The sequence below is a fragment of the Contarinia nasturtii genome, unplaced genomic scaffold (assembly GCF_009176525.2).
Source record: "Contarinia nasturtii isolate CC-2019 unplaced genomic scaffold, AAFC_CNas_1.1 Cnas_scaffold_326, whole genome shotgun sequence".
NCBI classification, from domain to species: Eukaryota; Metazoa; Arthropoda; class Insecta; order Diptera; family Cecidomyiidae; genus Contarinia; species Contarinia nasturtii.
Window position 1 is genome coordinate 69715 of NW_022197681.1, and position 22952 is coordinate 92666.

At 34.5% G+C, this 22952-nt stretch overlaps 1 protein-coding gene across 1 annotated transcript; it reads left to right on the forward strand.

The window, feature by feature from the left end:
• The first annotated feature begins 920 nt into the window (after positions 1-920).
• LOC116337881 (hexokinase-2-like) lies at positions 921-20014 on the forward strand. Its single transcript, XM_031762817.1, has 12 exons — positions 921-1044; positions 3114-3292; positions 6521-6680; positions 8227-8454; positions 8556-8617; positions 18474-18602; positions 18688-18768; positions 18839-19002; positions 19064-19219; positions 19355-19634; positions 19691-19727; positions 19796-20014. Exons 2-12 carry the CDS (start codon positions 3215-3217, stop codon positions 19849-19851), a joined length of 1431 nt encoding a protein of 476 aa, XP_031618677.1. The 5' UTR covers positions 921-1044; positions 3114-3214; the 3' UTR covers positions 19852-20014.
• The last annotated feature ends 2938 nt before the right edge of the window (positions 20015-22952 follow it).

The following is a 22952-nucleotide window of genomic DNA, read 5'->3' on the forward strand; positions in this document are numbered from 1 at the left end:
ATGAAAAAATAAGAGATGATATTGTGAGTGAACAATTGGCCTATGAAATATTAGCATGCCTTGTTTTTTTTTTGTTTTAAATTATCCTAAAACTTCGCCACTCTTCATTTCTTTATCTATCAAAGTATTATCTTCTCAGCTCTTTGGACCGGCAAGCCATGGATACTGTTGTTAATGTTACTGCTATTTATTATATGTTTCAATAATTATTTGAGAAAACCCGTAATTAAACAAATTGTAAAAATATAAGAAATAAAAATCCAACAAAAAAAATACGCTTAATTTATTATTATATCTGTAATCAGGTTGTTGACATATTCACTTTATTATTATAGTGGTATAACATGTTTTCTGCTCCGTTGTTAAAGATAGATAGAGACATTCAAACAACACCGTACAACATAAAAATGTAGTGAGCTCTTTGGTTCAACGTTGATGTATATTTTTGAAATTTGTTTATTTATCAATTTTGATACTCCAAATAAATTTTGTGAATGTATGTGACGATTATTAACATGTTTATGAAAATTTCATGATGATGTTGAATCTATATTGTAAACAGACCGACATTTCCATATAAAATACATTGATATTGAAATATATTTTTTCGCCTTCTTCCATTAAATCAGACAGTGACAATGATAAAAATAAAATCAAGTAAAGAATAGTTTTTTCTTCTTCAAATTTGTGTCAATTACATGATAATTCCTAAGCTGCCGAAAAAATCTGCTTATCTTTGTTCAATGAATTTTTCGATTAAATTCTCAAGCATAAATTCTTTGTTCGTGTATGTGGAGATTTGAAACAAATTGTTTTGAACAAGATTAGTGAAACAATTGAAAGATAGCAACATTTATAAATGGAAATTTATTGACGCGATCTAAATCTAAGAGGTATCATTCTGGTCAGTTACAAATTTTATCGCGCGGTCGGAAGTTTTCGAATTTCGACCTAAAAGTCGCTTAGAAACAGCCACTTACATGGGTATTTGACCTTCCATTTTTGCTGAAATACTAACCGCGTACAGAGCTGTATTTTAATCCGGTAAGAGTTGGAAAAACAAAAAAAAACACCATTAACATTTGTGGCGTATTTGTTATTGTGTGGTGTATTTACAAATGGCTTTCATCTTGTATGGTTGAATTTGTATTTTAAAAAACAATTGAATTTTTATTTTGGCATAATATAGTAAGTGAAATTTAATGAGTGTATTTGTGTCTATGCGAGTTTTCCACGCTCTGCTCGCACTCCATTTAAAGCAATGTATTGGGTTTCGAACACGCAGATGTGCTGCCACCTGGTATCTAAAAGTTGAGCTGCTATAGCGCACATGCCTCTTGCAAATGAAGAAGGAGAGGAAAGCAATGTCTTTACATAGGGTTGAACTTATAAATGTCAGAGAGCAGCACAACTGCAGTATTCAAAGTGCGATTGCCCTTCGGAGTTTTCAATAAAAGTTCAACTATTTTTTTCCAGAAATATGGATGCACCAGCGCTTGACCTTTAAAAAATGCATTCCGATTGACATTGTGTTTTGTCCTATTCATATTAATCTGACCGACATGATGATGATGATCACTGTAATTTGTTGTTATCAGTACCGTAAAATACAATTGAAAGTTATAAGTTTTTGTGTCTACGTTTTCGTGTCTTTATCAGACATTAGGTTTGAGCTTTGGATATAGCGACTGCCATTTCATAGCCGCTATTCATAGGCGCTATTTAACTCGTTTTAATAAGTTTATGCATGTTGTGAGTTATTTTCTACATCTCTCTCGTATTCACATTCAAATGTACAAAAGACTAGTGGGCTACCCAAGTCAGTATAATACTCTTTTCGAAGAGTGTACACGCTCTTCTCACACTCTTTGTATAGTTTTATTCGACTCCCTTCTCACACTCTTCTCACACTTTTGCATAGAACACGTATATTGTTTTTAACTGAGCTTCAATTTTTTTCTCTGAAAAATTTTCTTTTTTTTTCTTTATAATAAATTTTTCCACTGATGGATAATTTTTGATTTTGTTAATTTTTGACATTTTGAAAAAAATGAACGTATACAAAAAAAATGAATTAGATGTTGCAACAGCAATTGTCGTTCTGTTGTATTTTGACACACCTGACGAATGCTATAAACGTTCAAATATCAAAATACAAACATTACTTCCACTGGAATGCAGTGACAGCAGTGATAGCATTACCAATACCATTACACACTCTCTTCTCACTCAATATACGTGTTTTATACAAAAGTGTGAGAAGAGAGTGAGAAGAGTGTGAGAAGGGAGTCGAATAAAACTAAACGAAGAGTGTGAGAAGAGCGTGTACACTCTTCGAAAAGAGTATTATACTGACTTGGGTATGAATCCCTACTCGGTTTTACACACAGCACACGAATTAAATAGCGTCTATGAAATAGCAGCCGCTATGTGCATAGCTCGAGCCTAATGTCTGATCTTTATCTTAAAATTGAAATTAAGAATGAACACTACATCTACTTTGTAATTCACAGCTGATTTTACGCGCCAATACAACAATAATGTTCAAAGATATGTGAATATTTATCTTCAATTTCTCCTGCGAAAATTTGTTTTCTCATTTTAACTAAAGATGAACTTGAATATTCATTTTCACCGCATGTCATGTTTGAGATGACAGATATATAAATCGTTACGGTGAAAAATAGCTTTGATTGTTGCTGAAGTTTTTTTTAATGCGGAGTTTTTTTATAAATTACAAAAACATATCACCGCAGCGATTCATATAATAAATTATCAAAGATAGTAGTTTTTAATTGGGTATATTGCATGAATGCAAAAAAAAATTAAAAATGTAAAAAAATCAGAATAAACAAGAAATGTAAGCGGATACAGCAAAATCATTATTGTTATTGTCAATCAATTTTTGTTCTTTCATATATTCATTCGCATTGTAATTGATAACACAAGTGCAATTCACGCGATTGGTCTGGCCGAACTGTAAAGTAAGCGGCAAACAAAAACTAAAATTAGAGACATTCAAACGCTTTCTTCACACAGTAGCAACCAGACGAACTACACCAATTGAAAATTTAAATTAGCAATATTAATTTTTTCTTTATTTTTGTTGATAGAACTTACGGCTGAGAAATTAAAGTGACTCGAGTGCATTTTCTGGTGGTTGAAAATATCAGTTTTTTAGCGTTCACCAAACTTTTATTATCTTTCGGTGAAGATGTCATATTTATTCCAAGATTTTGAAAAAGAATATCAAGTGACACTACTGGATAGAAGCGATGTTCAAAATCGTAAGGTGAGTATTATATTTAATTACTATTACTATACTATACTAAAAAATATATACTATAGAAATAAATTTTATTAGTACACTTCATTATATTAAGCATAAATAACATACTATTTCTATAAAATATATAATTCGTTTTATGAATTAACTACAAAAAATAGGGGTAATGGAGGCAGAGTGATACACGGGGCACACTGATACACCCCAATTTTCTTAAAAACGGTAGCACAAAATGTCAAACTATTGCTGTATTCAAATCCGCTGTTAATAGCCAGGCCACACACTTGGCAAATACAGGTGTGTCAAAAATTTTCGGGCCTGATATAGAAACACACGTTGTATTTTCAAATGACTATATTTATTTTTCAAAGTGCTTTAATGCTTTAATTCCTCCTTCAAACCACTTGGCATCTTTGTCCTCCCATACGTTGGAAATATCGTTCGATATCTCTTCTTCGGACTCATATTGCTTCCCCTTAAGATATCTTTTGGTGTTTGTGAACAGGAAATAGTCGCTGGGGGCCAGATCTGGAGAATACGGTGGATGGTGGAGTTGTTCGAACCCACATTCCCTGATGGCAGCTTGTGCAAGCAATGATTTGTGCGACAGTGCTTTGTCATGCAAAAGAAGAAGTTTTCGAGTGAGCAAACCAGGGCGTTTTTCTCTGATTGCTTTACGCAATCTATGCATTTGTTGAGCATAATAATAGCCAGTGACTGTAGTGTTCTTTGGGAGGAATTCAACCATTATTACCACCATAAACAGCACATAAGCGGTCATTGATATCTTTTGGTGCTATACCTCCTTTGGGAGAAACTTAATCACCACACGATATTCGATTTTATCCATTTTTCAAAAAATATCGAACTTGCTTGATATATAATGTTGTAGAAAACAAACGATGACACTCACAGAAAAATTTCTGGATATTTCGAACCCAGAAATCGGTTTAAATCACAGCGGAATGATTTCTGGGTTCAAAAGATCCGAAAATCCGAAAAACCGGATAACACTTAAATTTGAGACTTTCAATGAGACTTGAATCTGTATTTCAACGTTCAACTATCATCTTACGAATTTCTCTCACAGTTTATATAAAGAAAACTGGAAAAATCTTCAAATCGATTTTTCTCGCTTTTCCGATGGGAAATCGAGAAAAATAACGAAAATTTGGTACCTCCATTGAGGCCCTATAAAGGGAGTGGACCACGAGTGCTCAACTTCTAGAACATTTTGGGTCAGGTCGGATCCACCTATTCCACAAGATTCATGTCCAGATTATTTCTCCTCGCTCACTCTCATTCGATATCATATGGGAATATAATGAGAAGAGAACGGGATGATATTATAAGTAGTGGATCTTGTGGAGTAGGTGGATCCGACCTGACACAAAATGTTAAATCAAATTGCAGCTTCAAAATGAAAAGATTGCAAAGTTTTTCTTCAAAATTCTCGTTTTTCGCAGCTTCATTCAAATAAAGATTGAATTTCTTATTCTTACTTAATGCCTATGTCAAATTCAAAACACATATATAGAGCATATTCAAATTTATCTAATTTTCAAAAATTTTTGTTTTTGAAAAACTTCCAGATAATTCGAGTGTTTTACGTTTTGACATAAATTACGTAATTTACCTATTTTACGTAAATTACGTGGCCAAACTGAAAGACGTGTAATTTTGTCAATCCAGGCAGAAATGGTTCATCATTAGTTTTTTAGAAGCCATTACAAACTATTATGAGGAATCTGATCCCGAAGTTAAAATGGAAGATAAGCTCTCGATTTATTTTTCTAATTTTCGCATTCATATAAAAAAAATTACATTTATATCACTTTTTCTTCAATTTTTTTCATTTTTAACCAAAAATAAGGTAAAATAGAATCCAAAACAAATCAAAATAACATTTTATGACCAAAAACAAATGTGTCCTTTAAATACCATACGCAAAAACAGAAAAATAAGAAACAAAATCACCTAAAAAAGTCACAAAATCGAGTTGTATCACTCTGCCCCAGCCTGTATCACAGTACCCCCACTGTATCACTGTGCCCCCAAATTTATCACATCAAACTTTTGGCTCGTGGCATAAGCCACAGCAAGAATATAAAATCTAATGATGCAGAAAGTTAGGGTATTCAATCCTCTTTCAAACGGTATCCAAAGTTTTCCAATATCTTATATTCTCAATTGAAAAAAATGTATCAGTCTGCCCCCACCTCCCCTACTAATTAAAAATTAAATGTAATTTCTAATTAGATGATAATGACTCGCGTTGTGATGTCAATATGAATATTTCTTGTATTTATATCTACGTGTAGGAAAAGAAAAAAGATTGTTAAAAGTTTGGCAGGGGGCATGCACTAGGGGCAGAGCGGTACTAGAATAATAATTTTAGTCTAAAGTAATTCTACATTGTAAGCAGTTCTCCTTGTTAATCCGCAGTAATACACACTTGTGTAAATTCTAACAGCAGTGCAATGACGTTTCATGTGTACGTTGTGTATTACATTTGTTAGGAATAAAGCGATCGTCGTATATTGCGGATTGAAACAATTTATTCGATATTTATTAAATTAAATTCGATATTTTCCATTTTTTAACAATAAAATGTCTCATCCGAAATATACAGCGATCGCTTTATGCCTAGCAAATGTCATACACAACGTACACATGAAACATCATTGCACTGCTGTTAGAATTTACGTAAGTCTATATTACTATGGATTAATATGGATTACTACTCACAACATAGAATTACTTTAAACAAAAATGATTATTCTAGTACTGCTCTGCCCCTAGGGCATACATAGCAATTGAAAGATATGATTGAGTTTGCACATTATTAATTTTAAATAGTTATTGTTTTCGTTGCATTTTTGCCTTGAAAATAGAAAAAAATATATGTAAACGATGTGTGTGACGCTTCTCCGATTCTAATCACCGCACTCAATCTGTGTATGCTGTATTAAATTTACGGCGATACAATGATTATTTTTCTATTGAGCTCTTGTTATCAATGTAAAAAAATGTGTTTTGTCGTTGTTGATTTATGTTTATTATATAAATCTTAAACCAATGATGAGCGCAATATTTTAATTATATTTTTGCAAACAACGACGATAAATAATGAATTTATATACTTTGGGGCAAGGTGTAACACTTTCGACCACAACATTTTCTACTTTATCAAGAAGAGGTCACCAACACATTTCTTTTTGATATTTTTTTTAGATTAACGAGGTGCTCAATGGACTCTTCTTCAATGAGCCAACTCTCAACAGAATTGCCAAACAATTTGAAACAGAAATGAACCTTGCTTTGAATGAACAATGGAATGAAGCATCAGTTCTAATGGAAAACACATACATTCCTGAATTGCCTGATGGAAGTGGTGAGTGATTTTCTAGGGGAAGAGCAGTACTAAAATAATAATTTTTGTTTAAAGTAATTCTATGTTGTGAGTAGTAATCCATATTAATCCGCAGTAATACACATTTGTGTAAATTCTAACAGCAGTGCAATGACGTTTCATGCATGTGTACGTTGTGTATTACATTTGCTAAGAATAAAGCGATCGTCATATATTGCGGATTGAAACAATTTATTCGATATTTATTAAATTAAATTCCTTATTTTCCATTTTTTAACAATAAAATGTCTCATCCGAAATATACGGCAATCGATTTATGCCTAGCAAATGTCATACACAACGTACACATGAAACGTCATTGCACTGCTGTTAGAATTTACGTAAATGTATTACTATGGATTAATATGGATTACTACTCACAACATCCCAAGTCAGTATAATACTCTTTTCAAAGAGTGTACAATCTCTTCTCACTCTCTTCGTATAGTTTTATTCGACTCTCTTCTCACTCTTTTGCATCAAACACAGTACACTTGTTGTGTATGCATAGTACACAAGGAAGGAGTGGGAATTGAATATACGTCTTTTATGCAAAAGAGTGAGAAGAGTGTGAGAAGAGAGTGAGAATAGAGTCGAATAAAACTATACGAAGATAATGAGAAGAGAGTGTACACTAGGGTGTTTCCACATGAAAAATATTAAAAAGTGGCTATTATCATTTTGAAGAGCGTTAAATTCTGTATAAGATGATTTGATTTTTGATACTGATTGGTTGCCGATGTCACTTCCTGGACTAAAAACACATTTGTAAATTGATTTCATGTCGCATTCACGCCAAAATCTGTAATTGATGAAAATATAAGATTGAACAAAATTAAAAACATGAAAAATAATTTTAATATCAAAATAATTGCCTAAATATTAATAAAAGTAACACAAAAACTCACAATTTTACCACAATAAACCAAAACAATGCAAATTCGCCAATTCATTTGACAGAATGACATTTGAAGCGTGATTCGCTCACGCATGACAAATGACAGGTTATGTGTCAAATGAATTGGCAATTTTGCATTGTTTTGGTTTATTGTGGTAAAATTGTTAGTTTTTGTGTTACTTTTTAAATATTTAAGCAATAATATTGATATTAAAATTATTTTGCATGTTTTTAATTTTGTTCAATCTTAAAATGTCATTAATTACAGATTCTGGCGTGAATGTGACATGAAATCAATTTACAAATGTGTTTTTAGTCCAGGAAGTGACATCGGCGACCAATCAGCATCGAAAATCAAATGATCTTATACAGAATTTTACGCTCTTCAAAATGATAATAGCCACTTTTTAATATTTTCCATGTGGAAACACCCTAGTGTACACTCTTCGAACAGAGTATTATACTGACTTGGGATAGAATTACTTTAAACAAAAATGATTATTCTACTACTGCCCCTAGGTGATTTTTGTTTACTCAACAATAATTAATAATACAAAATGTGTATAAACGCAATAAACAATCAAATTTACTAATAAACTATACAATTTTAATATACTTTTTGTGATATAGAACATGGAAAATTTTTAGCCCTTGATTTGGGTGGTACCAATTTTCGAGTAATCCTTTTGGAGCTAGATAATGGAAAAATTACAAATGAAGTGGTAAAAATGTATGAAATTCGTAGTGAATTGCGTGTCGGTAGTGAAGATGTTGCTGTGGCTTTATTCGACCATATTGGTCAATGTTTGTGCGATTTTGTTGAGGAAAATGACTTAGTATCAGTTCCATTACCACTTGGTAAGTTAAGATGAAAATAAACTTTGTTTGGCATAGTTTTAGTCATAATTTAAATTTTAACAGGTCTTCTTATTTTATTTGATCCAATCATAAAACTTTAGGTTTTACATTTTCGTTCCCAATGAAGCAACACAGTTTAAATTCAGCAACATTAGATGCATGGGTAAAAACACTTAAAAATTACATTCCAATTATTCAATTATTCTATCCATTCCTTATGATTACATAAGTGAGAATAAATGAGCGAATGAAAACTATTCAAAAATTCTCGAATATTGTCTCCTATACAAGGAACAAATTGTATTGCAAATTCACCCATTACCAGGCACAAATTCACGGTCAAATTCATACATTGGAGGTATAGTATTGTCAGAAAGCCAATCGCACGCTCAGTGCGAAATTTTTATTTCAAAATTGAGCTGTTTCTTTCACTGAGTTTGAACACACACTTCAAATCGACGTTGGAGCTTGCACACACACATTTTGAATCAGCGTCGGGTGCGCACTTTGACTCTCTTATTGGATCGAGTAGCCGACAGTTTGTATTGTTTTTCATTCTCTTTTATGCCGTCATTCTTCAGTTCTGCTTAGCTATTATATAGAGACGGGAGCTAGTATGAAAAAAGAAAATGTGAGGAAGAGGGGAAAAAGGAGAATGTAAAAAGAATAAAATTGCGGCTTAGCGCACCCAGTACAAAACGCGGTTCGTCTGAATTGTGTGTACAAGCAGTGAGCATGTTTACAACGCTCGATTTGGGTAGCAGTACGAAAGTTGCTCAGAGAACTCGGTGCGCTTTGCCATCTCTGAGTATAGTATACTATGTAGTATGGCATACTCGTTAGTAAAACGTGCGGCAATTGCCGCATACAGCGTACGCACGTACGACGAATATGCGTGCTCGTTTGCACACCATAGCTAATACTATAAGCACAAGTTCGTTTACGCGCCCATGTGTAATGTGTCTCAATGTGTCTTGCACATCACAGTATATATCGGCGGGAGAACATAGAAACGAACTCATGCTTATAGTAGCTATGGTGGGCATACACAGATACATTTTGATCAAACGCAGATGAACACGAAGATGAACAAAGGAATCTGTCATTGTAGTGGTGTCCAATATGTGCATTTAATGTGTCGGTGAGAAAAAAGTTATTTTTATTTGATGTTTTAGTTGTTTCCGTGAAGGAAACCGGCAGTCAAGATTCAATTTTGTTAGCCAAGAATTCCAATTAAAACGAAATCAAACCTATTCAAATGAAGGCAAAACAATTTCGAATTTATATGACTGTTAAAAAAAGTCAGCTCGCACCGCTCGATAACTCAAAATCATAAGCATGAGTTCGTTTCTATGTTCACTCGCCAATATACCCTCTGATCAAAAAGTTCTCGGAAATCGCGAATTAAATCGAGCGCGGTTCGCGTATGATCAAATTTTTTTTTTTGTTTGGTTGGTAATATCGACCTCGATATATGTGCAAAAATTGTGCGCAATATGTTAGCTAGTATGTGTTTGACAGCGGTTTGTTTTGGTCAATCCGAGTGCGTTTTTCGATTTTTTACAATGGATAAAAAACTGAACAAAGAGTGATACAGAAAGCCTTTGGGGATATTTTCATCAAGAAAACATTATCATCCGAATGGCGCGAAAAAAACGAGCCGAAACCCAAAAACCACGTCAAAGTCGGTCGAAAGTGAAAGTGTTGCTGACGGTATTCTTTGATTATCGCGGTGTTTTCCATTACGAATTCTTGCCAGAAGGTCAAACCGTCAATAAAGAATATATATATAATTATAGCGCCGGCCTATGCCAAGTGCATGGATGAATGGATCAAACGTTGGGAAGCATGTGTTAATTCTAAAGGTAGTAATTTTGAAGGTGACAATAAAGATTTGCATTAAAAATGTATTCGAGTGTGTTTTTTTTTACAATTTCCGAGAACTTTTTGATCAGAGGGTATAGTGTGATGTGCGATACACATTGTGACACATTACACATGGGCGCGTAAACGAACTTGTGCTTATAGTGGTAGCTATGGTGTGCAAACGAGCACGCATATTTGTCGTACGTGCGTACACTGTTTGCGGCGATTGCCGCACGTTATACTAACGAGTTTGCCATACTACATAGTGTACTATACTATACCTCCAATGTGTGGTCCAATTTGGACCCAGATTTGTATGTAGTTTCAGTCATTTTCACGATTGCCATAGCGTAACATTCAGGTGTGAATACATAGAAAAGAGGAACGAAAGTAATTAGTATCAATTGAATTGTATATGAAATATCTTTTTTTTATTAAAAACTATACTCACCTACGGGCTCCTTTCCTCCGTACTACCGTTGTACTGTTCGTATGAACGCACAAATGAGGCCACAAAATTTGTGTAACAAAAATTGTGACAAGCTTAACTAAGCTAACTAATCGTTATAATATTTGTTTTATCTAATAATTTATGGATTCAATGCTGCTGCTTGTCAGTTGACATTGTTTGGTGGTCTTCTCAACGAATCAGGCACTCGTACGCCAAACATTCGACAAAGTCCTATGTACTTTGAAGCCGAAACTTCAAACGATGAATAGACTCTATTGTCAATTGATTCATACCTTTGAGCATAATGCATTTTGCAGCAACAATATCGCGGTGCCAAACAACTGTTTGTGGAGCAGCATCATCATCCTGAATATTTAATGGCCAATTTTTGTAGGTAACTTTAATCTTTGACATTAAACGCCCATTCTGAAGTATTTCCCATATATCCTGGGTTTGGGGATTCGTCATTATGACTTCAGATGATTCTTTTCTTCAATTTCAAACCATCCAGCTAATTTTTTCGCCTCTTTTTATCTTCATTTCTGCTGAGTTTCCCAGTAGATTCGCGTGTTTGGTATTGTGATGTTTTCCTTCAAAATTTTAATTGATAAAAAATATTGAGTTTCGATTCAAACACATTTCAAATTACATTTCAAAATATCTCACCTCAACGGTCGGTTCATCCGGTGTTTTCCGGATGTTGCGACGCGTTATACCCAACCACGTTTTTTCATTCGGATCGATGCCAAAAACGTATTTCTTGCCTACAAGATTGTACGCCTGTAAATGCACATTTTCTTTGCACGTTCGCTCTGGTTTGGTGTACAGTACCGATACGGAAACACTATCGATCAAGATTTAATGGTGAAATTGTTTGTTTCGTTTGCCCAATTGCTTGATTTTATCGACGTCGAACAACAAATTCCATAGTCCATCTCGATCATGATCTCTGTATTCTTCGGAGTATTTATTTAGCCGGTTGGTGTATGGATTGCTTAATTTGGGAACCACTTTTAGCACGCTTGCCAATCGTCTATACACGTCTCTTATATCCAATCGCAAGCTCTTCAAATGATAATCGCATAACGGTACGAGGGCTGCTCCATATATTTCTAGAATTGGCAATATTTAGTGTTGTCCGATACAAACCATTGTCACATTCGTTTAACATTTGGTAGCATAAACGATCTCAGAACGTTCTGTCATACGCGCGCTATTTGTATTGTTTACAGTGACATCTAAATTGCGTCTCAACAAAAAGATGAATTTTACTCGTGAAAATTTTCGTGCGATAATTTACTGCGACTTTGGATTGGGTGTATCTCAACAACAGTGTTTTGATCAACTTCATTTGGTCTTTGGCGATGAAGCTCCATGCAAGGCCACTGTATATCACTGGTTTACTGAATTCAATCGTGGTCGTCATTCGCTCATCGACGAATTCCGTGAAGGTCGTCCAAAATCGGTTGTTGTTCCAGAAACTATCGATGCTGTCAGAAACATGATAAAGCAAGATCGTCATGTCACATGCCGTGAGATTGAGGCATCCTTGGGCATTAGTATGAGAAGCATACACACGATTTTGCATGAACATTTGGCCGTAAAAAAGATTTGCTCTCGTTGGATTCCACATAAATTGACCGATGACCAAAAATTAGCTCGTGTGAATTGGTGCAAAGAAATGCTCAACAAATATAACCGCGGTGCATCATATTCCGTCTATAACATCGTCACAGACGACGAATCGTGGATATATGCGTATGAGCCCGAAACTAAACAGCAGTCGACAGTATGGGTCTTCCAAAGTGAAGATAATCCAACGAAAGTTGTTCGCGCTCGAAGTGTTGCGAAGCAAATGGTCGCCTGTTTTTTCGCAATTAGTGGACATGTGGCAACAGTTCCACTAGAGGATCGTAGAACAGTCAATTCTGATTGGTACACCACCATTTTTTTGCCAGAAGTGTTTGGTGAATAAAGAAAGAATAACCACCGTCGCAGAATAATTCTTCATCATGATAATGCGAGCTCTCACTCATCTCATCACACAACTGAATATTTGACCGCTCAAAAGATCGAATTAATGGGTTATCCACCGTACAGTCCTGATTTAGCACCCAACGATTTCTTTTGGTTTCCGAGCGTAAAGAAAAAACTGCGTGGTCAATGATTTTCGACGCCAGAAGAAGCAGTTTATGCGTTCAAAACACACGTTTTGGAGATATCGGTTTCGGAGTGGCATGAATGCTGGCAAGTGGCTCGAGCGTATGCAAAAGTGTATCGACCATCATGGCGAATACTTTGAAAAACAATGAAGCCATTTTTGATAAAAAACGATTGCGTTGTATATGCTTTTCTAGAAATATATGGAGCAGCCCACGTACAATAGCAAAACTGTTTATTTTTCATGGGCGATTGTTTGTTGGCTGTTGAAAGTTCGGATTATCACGGAATATATCACGAATGGTATACCATTGTGCGACATCACTGTGATAAGCTGCTATTTGACGTTGCATTTTTCTGAACTATAGCTGTCCACGAACACCAACGAACGAACCGTTCGTTGGTTTTCAATGTATATTTTGCAACCCTGACTTGCGTCATATGGGCTTCTGTGTTATTGTGCCGAACTCCGCTCAACGTGGCGCCATCTCTTTACACGAAGTTGAAGTAATAAAAGTTTTTGTGTATTTCTTAAGTTTGAGAGAAATCGCATATTCACATACATATTTAGTTGCGTTGAATTGTAATTTAATAACTGGTAATAAAAAATGTCAACGAAATCAAAGAGAAGAATTATAGAAGTCACAACAGTTATTATATACATATTTATGGTTTACTGCCGCCAATCTACGTCATATGAAACGCCTTTTTATTCGGTCTTCTCTTCATTACAAAAAAATAAAATAAAAATATACACACAGCGTAGAGCAATATTTCTTTCGACTTGAAATTTCGTAGCATTTAAAATTTGATTGCAAATTTCACTTAAAATTAATCGAGCACACTTAGCAATTTTTTTGATGAAAAAAATTTAATTTAATATGAAATCTCAAAACATAGCATCATACAAAATGACAATTTGTTTACATGCTCATCGTTGACAGCCGGTATATGCGATGACATAAACCAAAGTGAAATGCCCATGTATTTTTGCGAATAACATTGCTCTCATTGAATCACATGTTCAAAATTCTTAACGTTGATTCGTTCGCTTATGCGCACTGTGTATGTATGTAGAGACGCTCAATGTGAGCGATCAATATTGTTCAAATACATGTGCACTTCATTTCGGTTTTTGTCATTCTAATACTGTTCGTGTAGAAAAAAGTTCGTGTGAGTGACAACATTGATTGTTGTCATTCCACTGTTTTCTCTCTCTTTGTTTTTAGTTTATTTTATTTTATTCTATTGTATTTTAAATTCAATATCATTTTAAAAATTATTTATTACTTAAATGTTTTAAAAAAAAAATGAACAATTTATTAAATTACAATTCAACGCAACGCAATTCAATGTGCGGTTTATCTCAAACTTGAGAAATACACAAAAAAATCTATTACTTAGACTTCGTGTAAAGAGATGGCGCCAGTAGTAGAGCTTTTGTCAAAAAGTCAAATGTAAGTAGGAGTTGATATTTTGTTCGTTCGTTGGTTCATAGAAAATGAATTGTTCGGATTGTTCGTTCGTATGTTCGTACGAACAACGAACACGTTCGTTCGTTCGTTCGTAGTTTATGGAAATTTATTTTCTCAATGTAAACAAATCAAGGGGCAAACTACTACAGTTTTGTAATTCTCATAATTCAATCTAGTACCCCGATATTTCCAAATAATTCTATATAATTCCATACAATGCCGCATAATTCTCAACAAATTTTTGAAGTGTTTTAAATAGTTGTTTATTTATATAAATTTTGTCGATGAATATTCATATTTTAATGATAACATTTTCCATATTTTTTTGTTCAAAGTTTGAATATTAAAATATTTTGTTTGAATTCATTTTATTAGTTATCATCAATTTCACAAAGCAAAATATTCAGCGCAAAAGAGAACTGACAGTTGCAACTGAACAGAGTGACAACCCTTATACATGCGCACACTACTCCTCTTCGTCTCTGTGATGTACACGCTTAACGTACATGTGGTGATTGTGCATGTATTGTTTCTTTCACACAACCGCTTCTCTGTTTTGCATTGAATGTTTTGCACCGTAAAATCGATGACAACTAATAAAACGAAATCCAACTAATTATTTTAATACAAAATTACACACACTTTTTAATTTTAACAAAAATGTTATCATTAAAATATGAATATTCATCGAAAAAAATTATATAAATAAACAACTATTTAAAGCACTTCGAAAACTGTTGAGAATTATGCAGCATTGTATGGAATTATACGGAATTATTCAGAATTATCGGGGTACTAGATTGAATTGTGAGAATTACGAAACTGTAGTAGTATGCCCCTTGAAACAAATATTGCGATAATAAATGTAAATTGGAGCCACAACACCCGAGCGGTTCAATGATATTCTATAAAAAATCCATTCTTCGTGTAATTGTTGTATTTTTAATTGTAAATACATTATGGAAGTTCTGGAATCCAGGTCAAATCCTGAGAATCCATGGGTCAGCCGAATCCCACTGGATTTGAACTTTAGGCCATCGAACCAATCCGGTGTTGTGGCTCCCTACTACAGTCAACATTTTGTTCATTTTTCACGATTTCCCATCGGAAAAGTGGGAAAAATCGAAGTTATCCCAATTTACAGTTATTATCGCAATATTTGTGTACATTGAGAAAATAAATTTCCATAAATTACGAACGAACGAGCATACGAACGAACAATCCGAACAACTCATTTTCTACGAACGAACGAACGAACGTTCGTGGACACCTATGTTCCGAACAACCAATACGATTGATGTTGTGATTGATGTTGTGAATTGCGATACCAGCATCGCATTCGAAAGAATGACTCAAGTCGATCTTCACACCAAGTGGTGAGATTGGTTATCGTATTTGTGATATACTGTTCACAAAAATAATTGAAACCATTTCCCAATTTTCCATCATCTGGCCATTCGAACTGTTCATCATAAAAGAGTTCTTCTGCAGAGTTTTAAATTAAATTACGTAGATCTCTTTCTGAATAAATTGTTTATTTTTTATTTGAGTGTGAATGAACAAATGAATCGTTAGAGTATCAATTTAAAACTTAATGTGTTGGGTTGTGTTCACATTATGTTGTCAAATGAAATATTATTGGAAGTTGATTAATTCCACACAAATTTGATTGGAAACTATTGGGTGTATCGATTAATTTACGGAATTTTTTTGGTGAAAAGATACATTTATTTAAAAAAAACCGTACAATATTTTTTAACCAATGTATTGATCATCGTTAGCTATGACTTCCGCCCATCTTTTCGGTAGCTTGTCGATTCCGCGTCGAAAGAATCCCTCATCTTTTGAAGCTATCCATCCATCGATCCATTTTCGCACTCCTTCACCATTTCGAAACGATATCTCGGACAAGCCCATTTGCATCGATCGAAACAAGTGGTAGTCTGAAGGAGCAAGGTCTGGAGAGTACGGGGGTGATCAAGCCGATCCCAACCGAACGCCTCTATCTTTTGATTGACGATGTGTGCTCGATGTGGCCTAGCATTATCATCGTGAAACAAAACTTTGTGGTGTTTTCTCGCTACCAACGGCCGTTTTTCGTTCAATGCACGTGCCAATTTGTTCAGTTGTTGTCGATAGCGATCAGCTGTAACCGTTTCACCTTGTTTTAGCAGCTCATGATACACGATTTCTTTCTGATCCCACCAGATGCACAACATAACCTTCTGGCAATGAATATCTCGTTTTGGCTGTGAAGGTCCTGGTTGGCCTGGATCAACATACGCTTCTTTACGTTTTGGGTTATCGTAATAGACCCACTTTTCATCGCCCGTGACAATACGATTCAAAAAGCCATGTTTTTTGTGCTCGACAAGATGTTTTTGGCATGCTGTGATTCGTGCTCTCAATTGATTTTCATTGAGTTGATGTGGCACACATTTCCCTAGCTTTCGAATCTTTCCCATTGCACGCAAACGTTCACAAATGGTTGATTGAGTGACATTTAACTCTAATGCAAGTTCTTTTTGTGTTCGGGCTGAGTTTTCATCCAATAATCCTTGCAAAACTTCATCTTCAAACTTTTTTGGCTGACCTGGGCGATCTCTGTCTTGAACATCAAAATCACCACTTTCAAATCGTTAAAACCACTTGTAACATCGTGTTTTTGCGAGAGCATGTTTGCCATACAATTTCACAAGTAAACAATGACTTTCAGCTGCAGTTTTCTTTTCACAAAACTAGCTTAACAAAACTTCTCGCAAATGCTGTTTCTTTCTCCAATTTTCAAAATGTTCCATCGTTAAAAAAAAATAAATGGTCTTACGAACGTAAGACGAACTTTTCCGCACTGTTTAACCGCCGTACACCACAAACGTTTCTTTTTTGTAAGCAATGGAATCATTTTGCAATAACATTCAAAAAAATATGTCTGACGTTAATTTTGCCATAGAAATTATTTTTGAAACACTTCATAACTAAAGTCACAAAAAAATTGGATTTTTGTATGGGAGCCATGTCTGTATGCTACCTTAATGGTGTGAAACTTTGACAAAACACTTTTCACAAAAAAATAACATTCGGAGGGTTTGGAGAAATTTCAACCAAAATTAAGAGTACCTCCCATGCAAAATATTCGTTTTTGAGCCAAAAACTGAAAATGTTGTATGGGAGGTACCCCTAATTTTGATTGAAATCTCTTCAAACTTTTGGAATGTTATTTTTTGTGTAAAAAATAGACTGTGCAAAGTTTCACGTCATTAAGGTAGCATACAGGCATGACTCCCATACAAAAATTCATTTTTTTGTGATTTTTTCAAGGAAACTGTATCAAAAATTGATTGTATCTCAAAACTAACCTCGGATTTGGTTTTCTCGTGCCAAAAAACCCCCCAGTACATATTTTTGAGTGTCTACGTTAAGTATGACTTTTGGACGAAAATTGGACTCTTTTTCATAGATATCACTACAGGCATGACATTTTTTTCCATCAACCAAAGTCGCTCAAAAGCTAATGATTTCTATTCCTCGGGACTCCCAATCATCCTGTAAAGTCAGATTTTGAATTAAGTTTCTACGATGAGCGCAATCTTGCTAACAAATTTTGCGTACGACGTACAACGTACGACGTACAACGTACGACGTACAGATTAACATAAACCATGCTCAAAACGGCCTGATTCGGGTTCTCTGACCTCAGAAACGTCCAGAAAACATGTTTCTGAAGATTTCAAAATTTTGACCGATTACAATACTTTTCACCTTACACTATGTGTGCGGAAAAGTAATATGATGTACACAAACAAATGAAACACTTTTGACTGATTTTGACAGTATTTGAATAGGCCTTTCAAATGACGTATATGTCATTGATCTACTACAACGCAGTACGTTGAACGCACAAGCAAGTGGTGACATCTGTTGTCAGTTTCCGGAAATTAATCGATACACCCAATATGCACATAATCTCCGTTCCATTTTACACAAAAATGACCATCAGAATGGGCCAAAACGCTAAATTTTTCAACATTAAAATGTACCAAAAATATTAAAAATTTATTCTCGACTAGGCAAAATCATTTAATTTACCAACAGTTCTTGGAACTGATGTTGTTGAGCGACTTCGAGATTCATTGCATAAGCTTGGACATAATCATATTGAAGTAGTCGCTATTCTCAATGACACCACAAGTACATTGGTAAATATTTGAATCAATATTTTTTATGGTACAATTTTTTGTCAAAAAAGGTCCCTCAACAAGTACTTTTTTCTCATTTCAATAGATACAAGGTGTAAATCTTGACAAGCGAACTCGAATTGGAATTGTTTTCGGAACAGGAAGTAATGCAGCATATGTAGAAAATGTAAAGACTTAGTAATGCCATCCTTGTTTTGAACCTGTTTTTAAGATTTTTTCTATTTTATATGAAAAAGGCTGATCGTGTAAAACATTGGGAAGGAAAAGGACGACGTGGTGCAAAACAAGTTTGTATTGACATCGAATGGGGTGCGTTTGGTGATAAAGGTTCATTGGATTTTATTCGCACACGATTTGATGATCGCTTAGATGAAACATCACTTTTACCAGGCGGTTATACGTAAGAAGCTTTAGAAAGATCAGTTTTAATGTATAAAGCATTTGATTTCTATATTTTATAGTTTCGAGAAATATATTGGTGGAAAATACTTAGGTGAATTAGTTCGTTTGGTGCTAGAAGAACTTCAGCAGAGGAAATTGGCATTCCATAATACTCCGGCTATTGCATTCCCAAAACCATGGTCATTTGATACAAGAGAAATTTCTTCGATTGAAGAGTAAGTGATTGAGAATGGACCACACACAGTGTGGGCCACACTCTACTTCGGAAAATCAACGACTCAACTAAAGATCAACTATTTAGCCGTATACAATATAAGAGAGCTATTCTATTTTCCAAATAAATATTACAGAGATAATTTAAATGGCACGACAAACCTCACAAAAGACGTTTTAAATGAAGCTGGTTTCAAAAATGTGTCGGAACATGATATCGCTGTGATTCAACATGTAGCTGCTGTTGTTTCGCATCGTGCAGCTCTTTTGGTTTCGATAACAACATCGGTTATTTTGGCTCGTCTAACTTGCCAAGATGTAACCATTGCAATAGATGGATCAGTATATAAGAAACATCCAAGAATGGATGCATGGTTATATCGAATTATCGGCAAATTAAATACAACTGGCAAAACCGTAAGAATTATTTAAGAGTGTTTTTGTAGTGTAATTAATTTTTCTTTAATATTTAGTTTCGCCTCATGTTGGCTGAAGATGGAAGTGGAAAAGGTGCATTTAAATTTAAGAAATATATTTAAAAAAAATTTTTTTTATTATTATACTAATTTATATTCTAGGTGCAGCATTAACGGCAGCTATTGCACTCAAGATTGATAACCAAATGATTAAATGAAGGACCATTTAGATAAATGAATAAAATATATGCACCATCAATCATAAAAAAAGTTTATGCAATGACATTGAATTATTTTAAAAAATCAAACCAAAATTTACAATAGAAATAAAGGTTGTAAAAGTAAAAGATATAAAGCTTTGGTCATTTCGTATCAATGAAATTGAGTTCATGTACAATTCTAACCGGGGATTGCGTTGGCATATTTATATGAAAACGTCAGTGGAATCTTAATCGCGAACGCCATCTTTGGTTACATGTATATAGCTGTTTCTTTGCTGAAAATTTCACTTCAATTTACTACAATATTTTAAATATTTGTAATGAAATGCACAGAAATATACATTTTGGATGTAAAATGTACACGTTATATGTCTAGAAGCGTCCTCCATAATTGGCTTGGATATTGGACTTTCATTACGTCAATAGCTTTTTAGAAGCATAAAAGTGTTTTTCGATTTTTTACATTTTTTTTCGCCTTTCTAGAATTTTGACTTTTGTGCATTAATTTTTATTTTTCTGAATAAAGAGTAAGTGTTATTTAAATGTAGCTTAAGTCAAGTGCTTTCTAGCGGGTATAAACATTTTCGGATTGTTTTTGGTTTTTTGTGTGATATCGGGTTTGGCGCAAAATTTCGTCTTCGGGGCGAACCGCCGCACTTCAGTACGGGGCGAATCGCCGCACTCATATTGAGTTTTTACCAGTAAAATGCACAAACTATCAGATTTTTTTTTCTAATTTGACCTATACAGATCGATTGGATGTGCAGAAACAATGAGTTCGTAAAAATAAGGGGTTCCCAATCGGGATATTGGGGACAGGAGAGCATCACACTTTGTAATATTTCGTCGGATCAAAAAATGATTTACTACAAATTCAAAATGATGAAAGAATTGTTTTGATCAGCTGCCATTCAACTCCCCCCCACTCAGGGGGTCATAACCCCTCAACCCATGATTGTTTTTAAAGAAAACGCAGAAAATTGGGATTCTCGGTCTCAAAATACTTCAAAAATGCTTTTTATCTCTCTATTATTGAGTGCCAACAATGTTTTTCACAGTTTCTTATCAATAATAATCAAGTAAAGATAAAGAAATATAATTAAAATAAAAATGATTATGTTTTATTACTCATATGTGAGATGAGAGAGTGATAAGAATTGAAATTTTGAAGGTGCGGCGATTCGGCCCATTTTTCCATATGTTGAAATGGTATCAAAACAAAAAAGTTTCTTCTACAAAAGTTGCGTATTAAAACCACCTTTCAAACGATACCAGACATTTGTCATTATGAGTTGCCGAGATATTTGACTTCAAAAAAAAAAATGAGGCGATTCGCCCCATCCTCCCCTACAGGGTGTCTCACGAAATAGGGCCACTCTTGGGGGGTGGGAATTTTGAAAAACCCTTTGAGGGGTATGTTGGAGGTAAAAAGTAATGTACTACAAAGTTGTTTAGAATGACGAAAGAAATTTTTAGGACCCCTGCCCTCCAAGTCTTCCCACCCCTGGTGGGTCGGGGATCAAAAACCCCCAAGATATGATTTTTTTGACCTGAAACCCCAAAATTCGGAATCAGCATGCAAAAATACCTAAGAATTGATATTTTGTTTTGCTTGGAACACCGCCAAAAATTTTGGGCCCTCACCTTTTTGCCATTGTGATTTTAATGAAAATTAAGAAAAAATCCATTCTTATTTTGTACTCAACAACACTGTTACTATCACCGCAAAAAAGGAAAAAAACCAGCACCAAAATGCTGTATCAAATGCAATTGTATTCAAGAAATTTATCGAAAAAAAACCAACGGAACAATATTTAATATGATTTGCATTCGATTGTGAAATTTATACGACAAACAATGTAAACTATTGATCATAAATAAAATCTAGAAAAAATCCTGTTTTTTGAGTACTTACCAAAAGCACTGTCAAGAAATGTAAATGTTAGCTGCAATTGATTGCTACCAATTGAATACAAATCTAATGAGAAAAAAAAACAATCAAAGTTGTTGATATACAAAACACTGCTATGCACTGAAACACGAACAATTAGAAGAAAATTTTATATGATTTTTACATTAATATGGATGTTGATTCATATGCAAATATTCTAATATTATTCAATAAAAATAAATTTAATTAGGGTTTGGCGCACAGTTAAATATCACCTGAATTTCAACCTAATTCAACGATGGAAGTGGGTGAAACTTTGGTCAATTTCACCTCCACTACTTGTTTGTTGGCTATGAGTAAAAAAATCCAGGGAATGGTTCGTATATAAAAATCTTATAGTATAATATTTTTCTAGCTATAATACAGGGTGGGCCAGAATAAGTGTCGCTTTTATATATGCTCAAAAAACGTATTGTTTTTTACTAAAATTGAACAAAAACTTAATTGGGATTTAGAAGAGGGTCCAAAATTTTAGATTCATGTTTTGGTTTTGATTCTTCCTCCATTTGCACGGACCACCAAACGCAAACGTCGTAAAAACGATTTACACGCGGCGCGCACCATTTCGATGGGAATATCGTTCCAAATCTTGACGATTTGCTTTTTGAATGCATCCAATTTTGTAATTTTCTTAATCTTCAGATCATTTAACTTCGATTGCATGTAGCCCCACACAAAATAATCCAACGGATTTAGGTCTGGAGACGATGGCGGCCACTCATCTTTGTTCAAAAAATCAGGCACATTTTCTCGTAACCACTGTTGCACTTTGTTTGCTCGATGTGCCGGTGCCCTATCTTGCTGAAACACCCAAGGTTCATCACCAAACACAGCTTCGGCATGTGGCAACAAGTTTTTGCGCAATATTTCTTCTTCATACACAGCTGTGTTAATTTTAACGTCTTTTTCAACGAAAACAAGGGGAAATTTGTGGCCGGCCGAAACGGCGGCCCAAACCATGACACTCGACACATTTTGAAATCGTTCAACGACTAAATCATCTTCAGGAATGTCCTCAATTGACGCTGCATACACGCGATCATTTTGCGCGTTGAGACTTGGCTGCAAAAGGAACAACTTTTCGTCTGAAAAAAACAATGTTTGAGGTTGCGCGCCGGCGTAGCAGTTCTTTGCATTTCTGCTTTCT

Coding starts and splice junctions, on each gene's coding strand:
- LOC116337881 (XM_031762817.1), top strand. CDS start 3,215: ATGTCATATTTATTCCAAGATTTTGAAAAAGAATATCAAGTGACACTA. Junction 3,293..6,520: donor GCGATGTTCAAAATCGTAAG/GTGAGTATTATA, acceptor TATTTTTTTTAG/ATTAACGAGGTGCTCAATGG. Junction 19,220..19,354: donor GAAATTTCTTCGATTGAAGA/GTAAGTGATTGA, acceptor TAAATATTACAG/AGATAATTTAAATGGCACGA.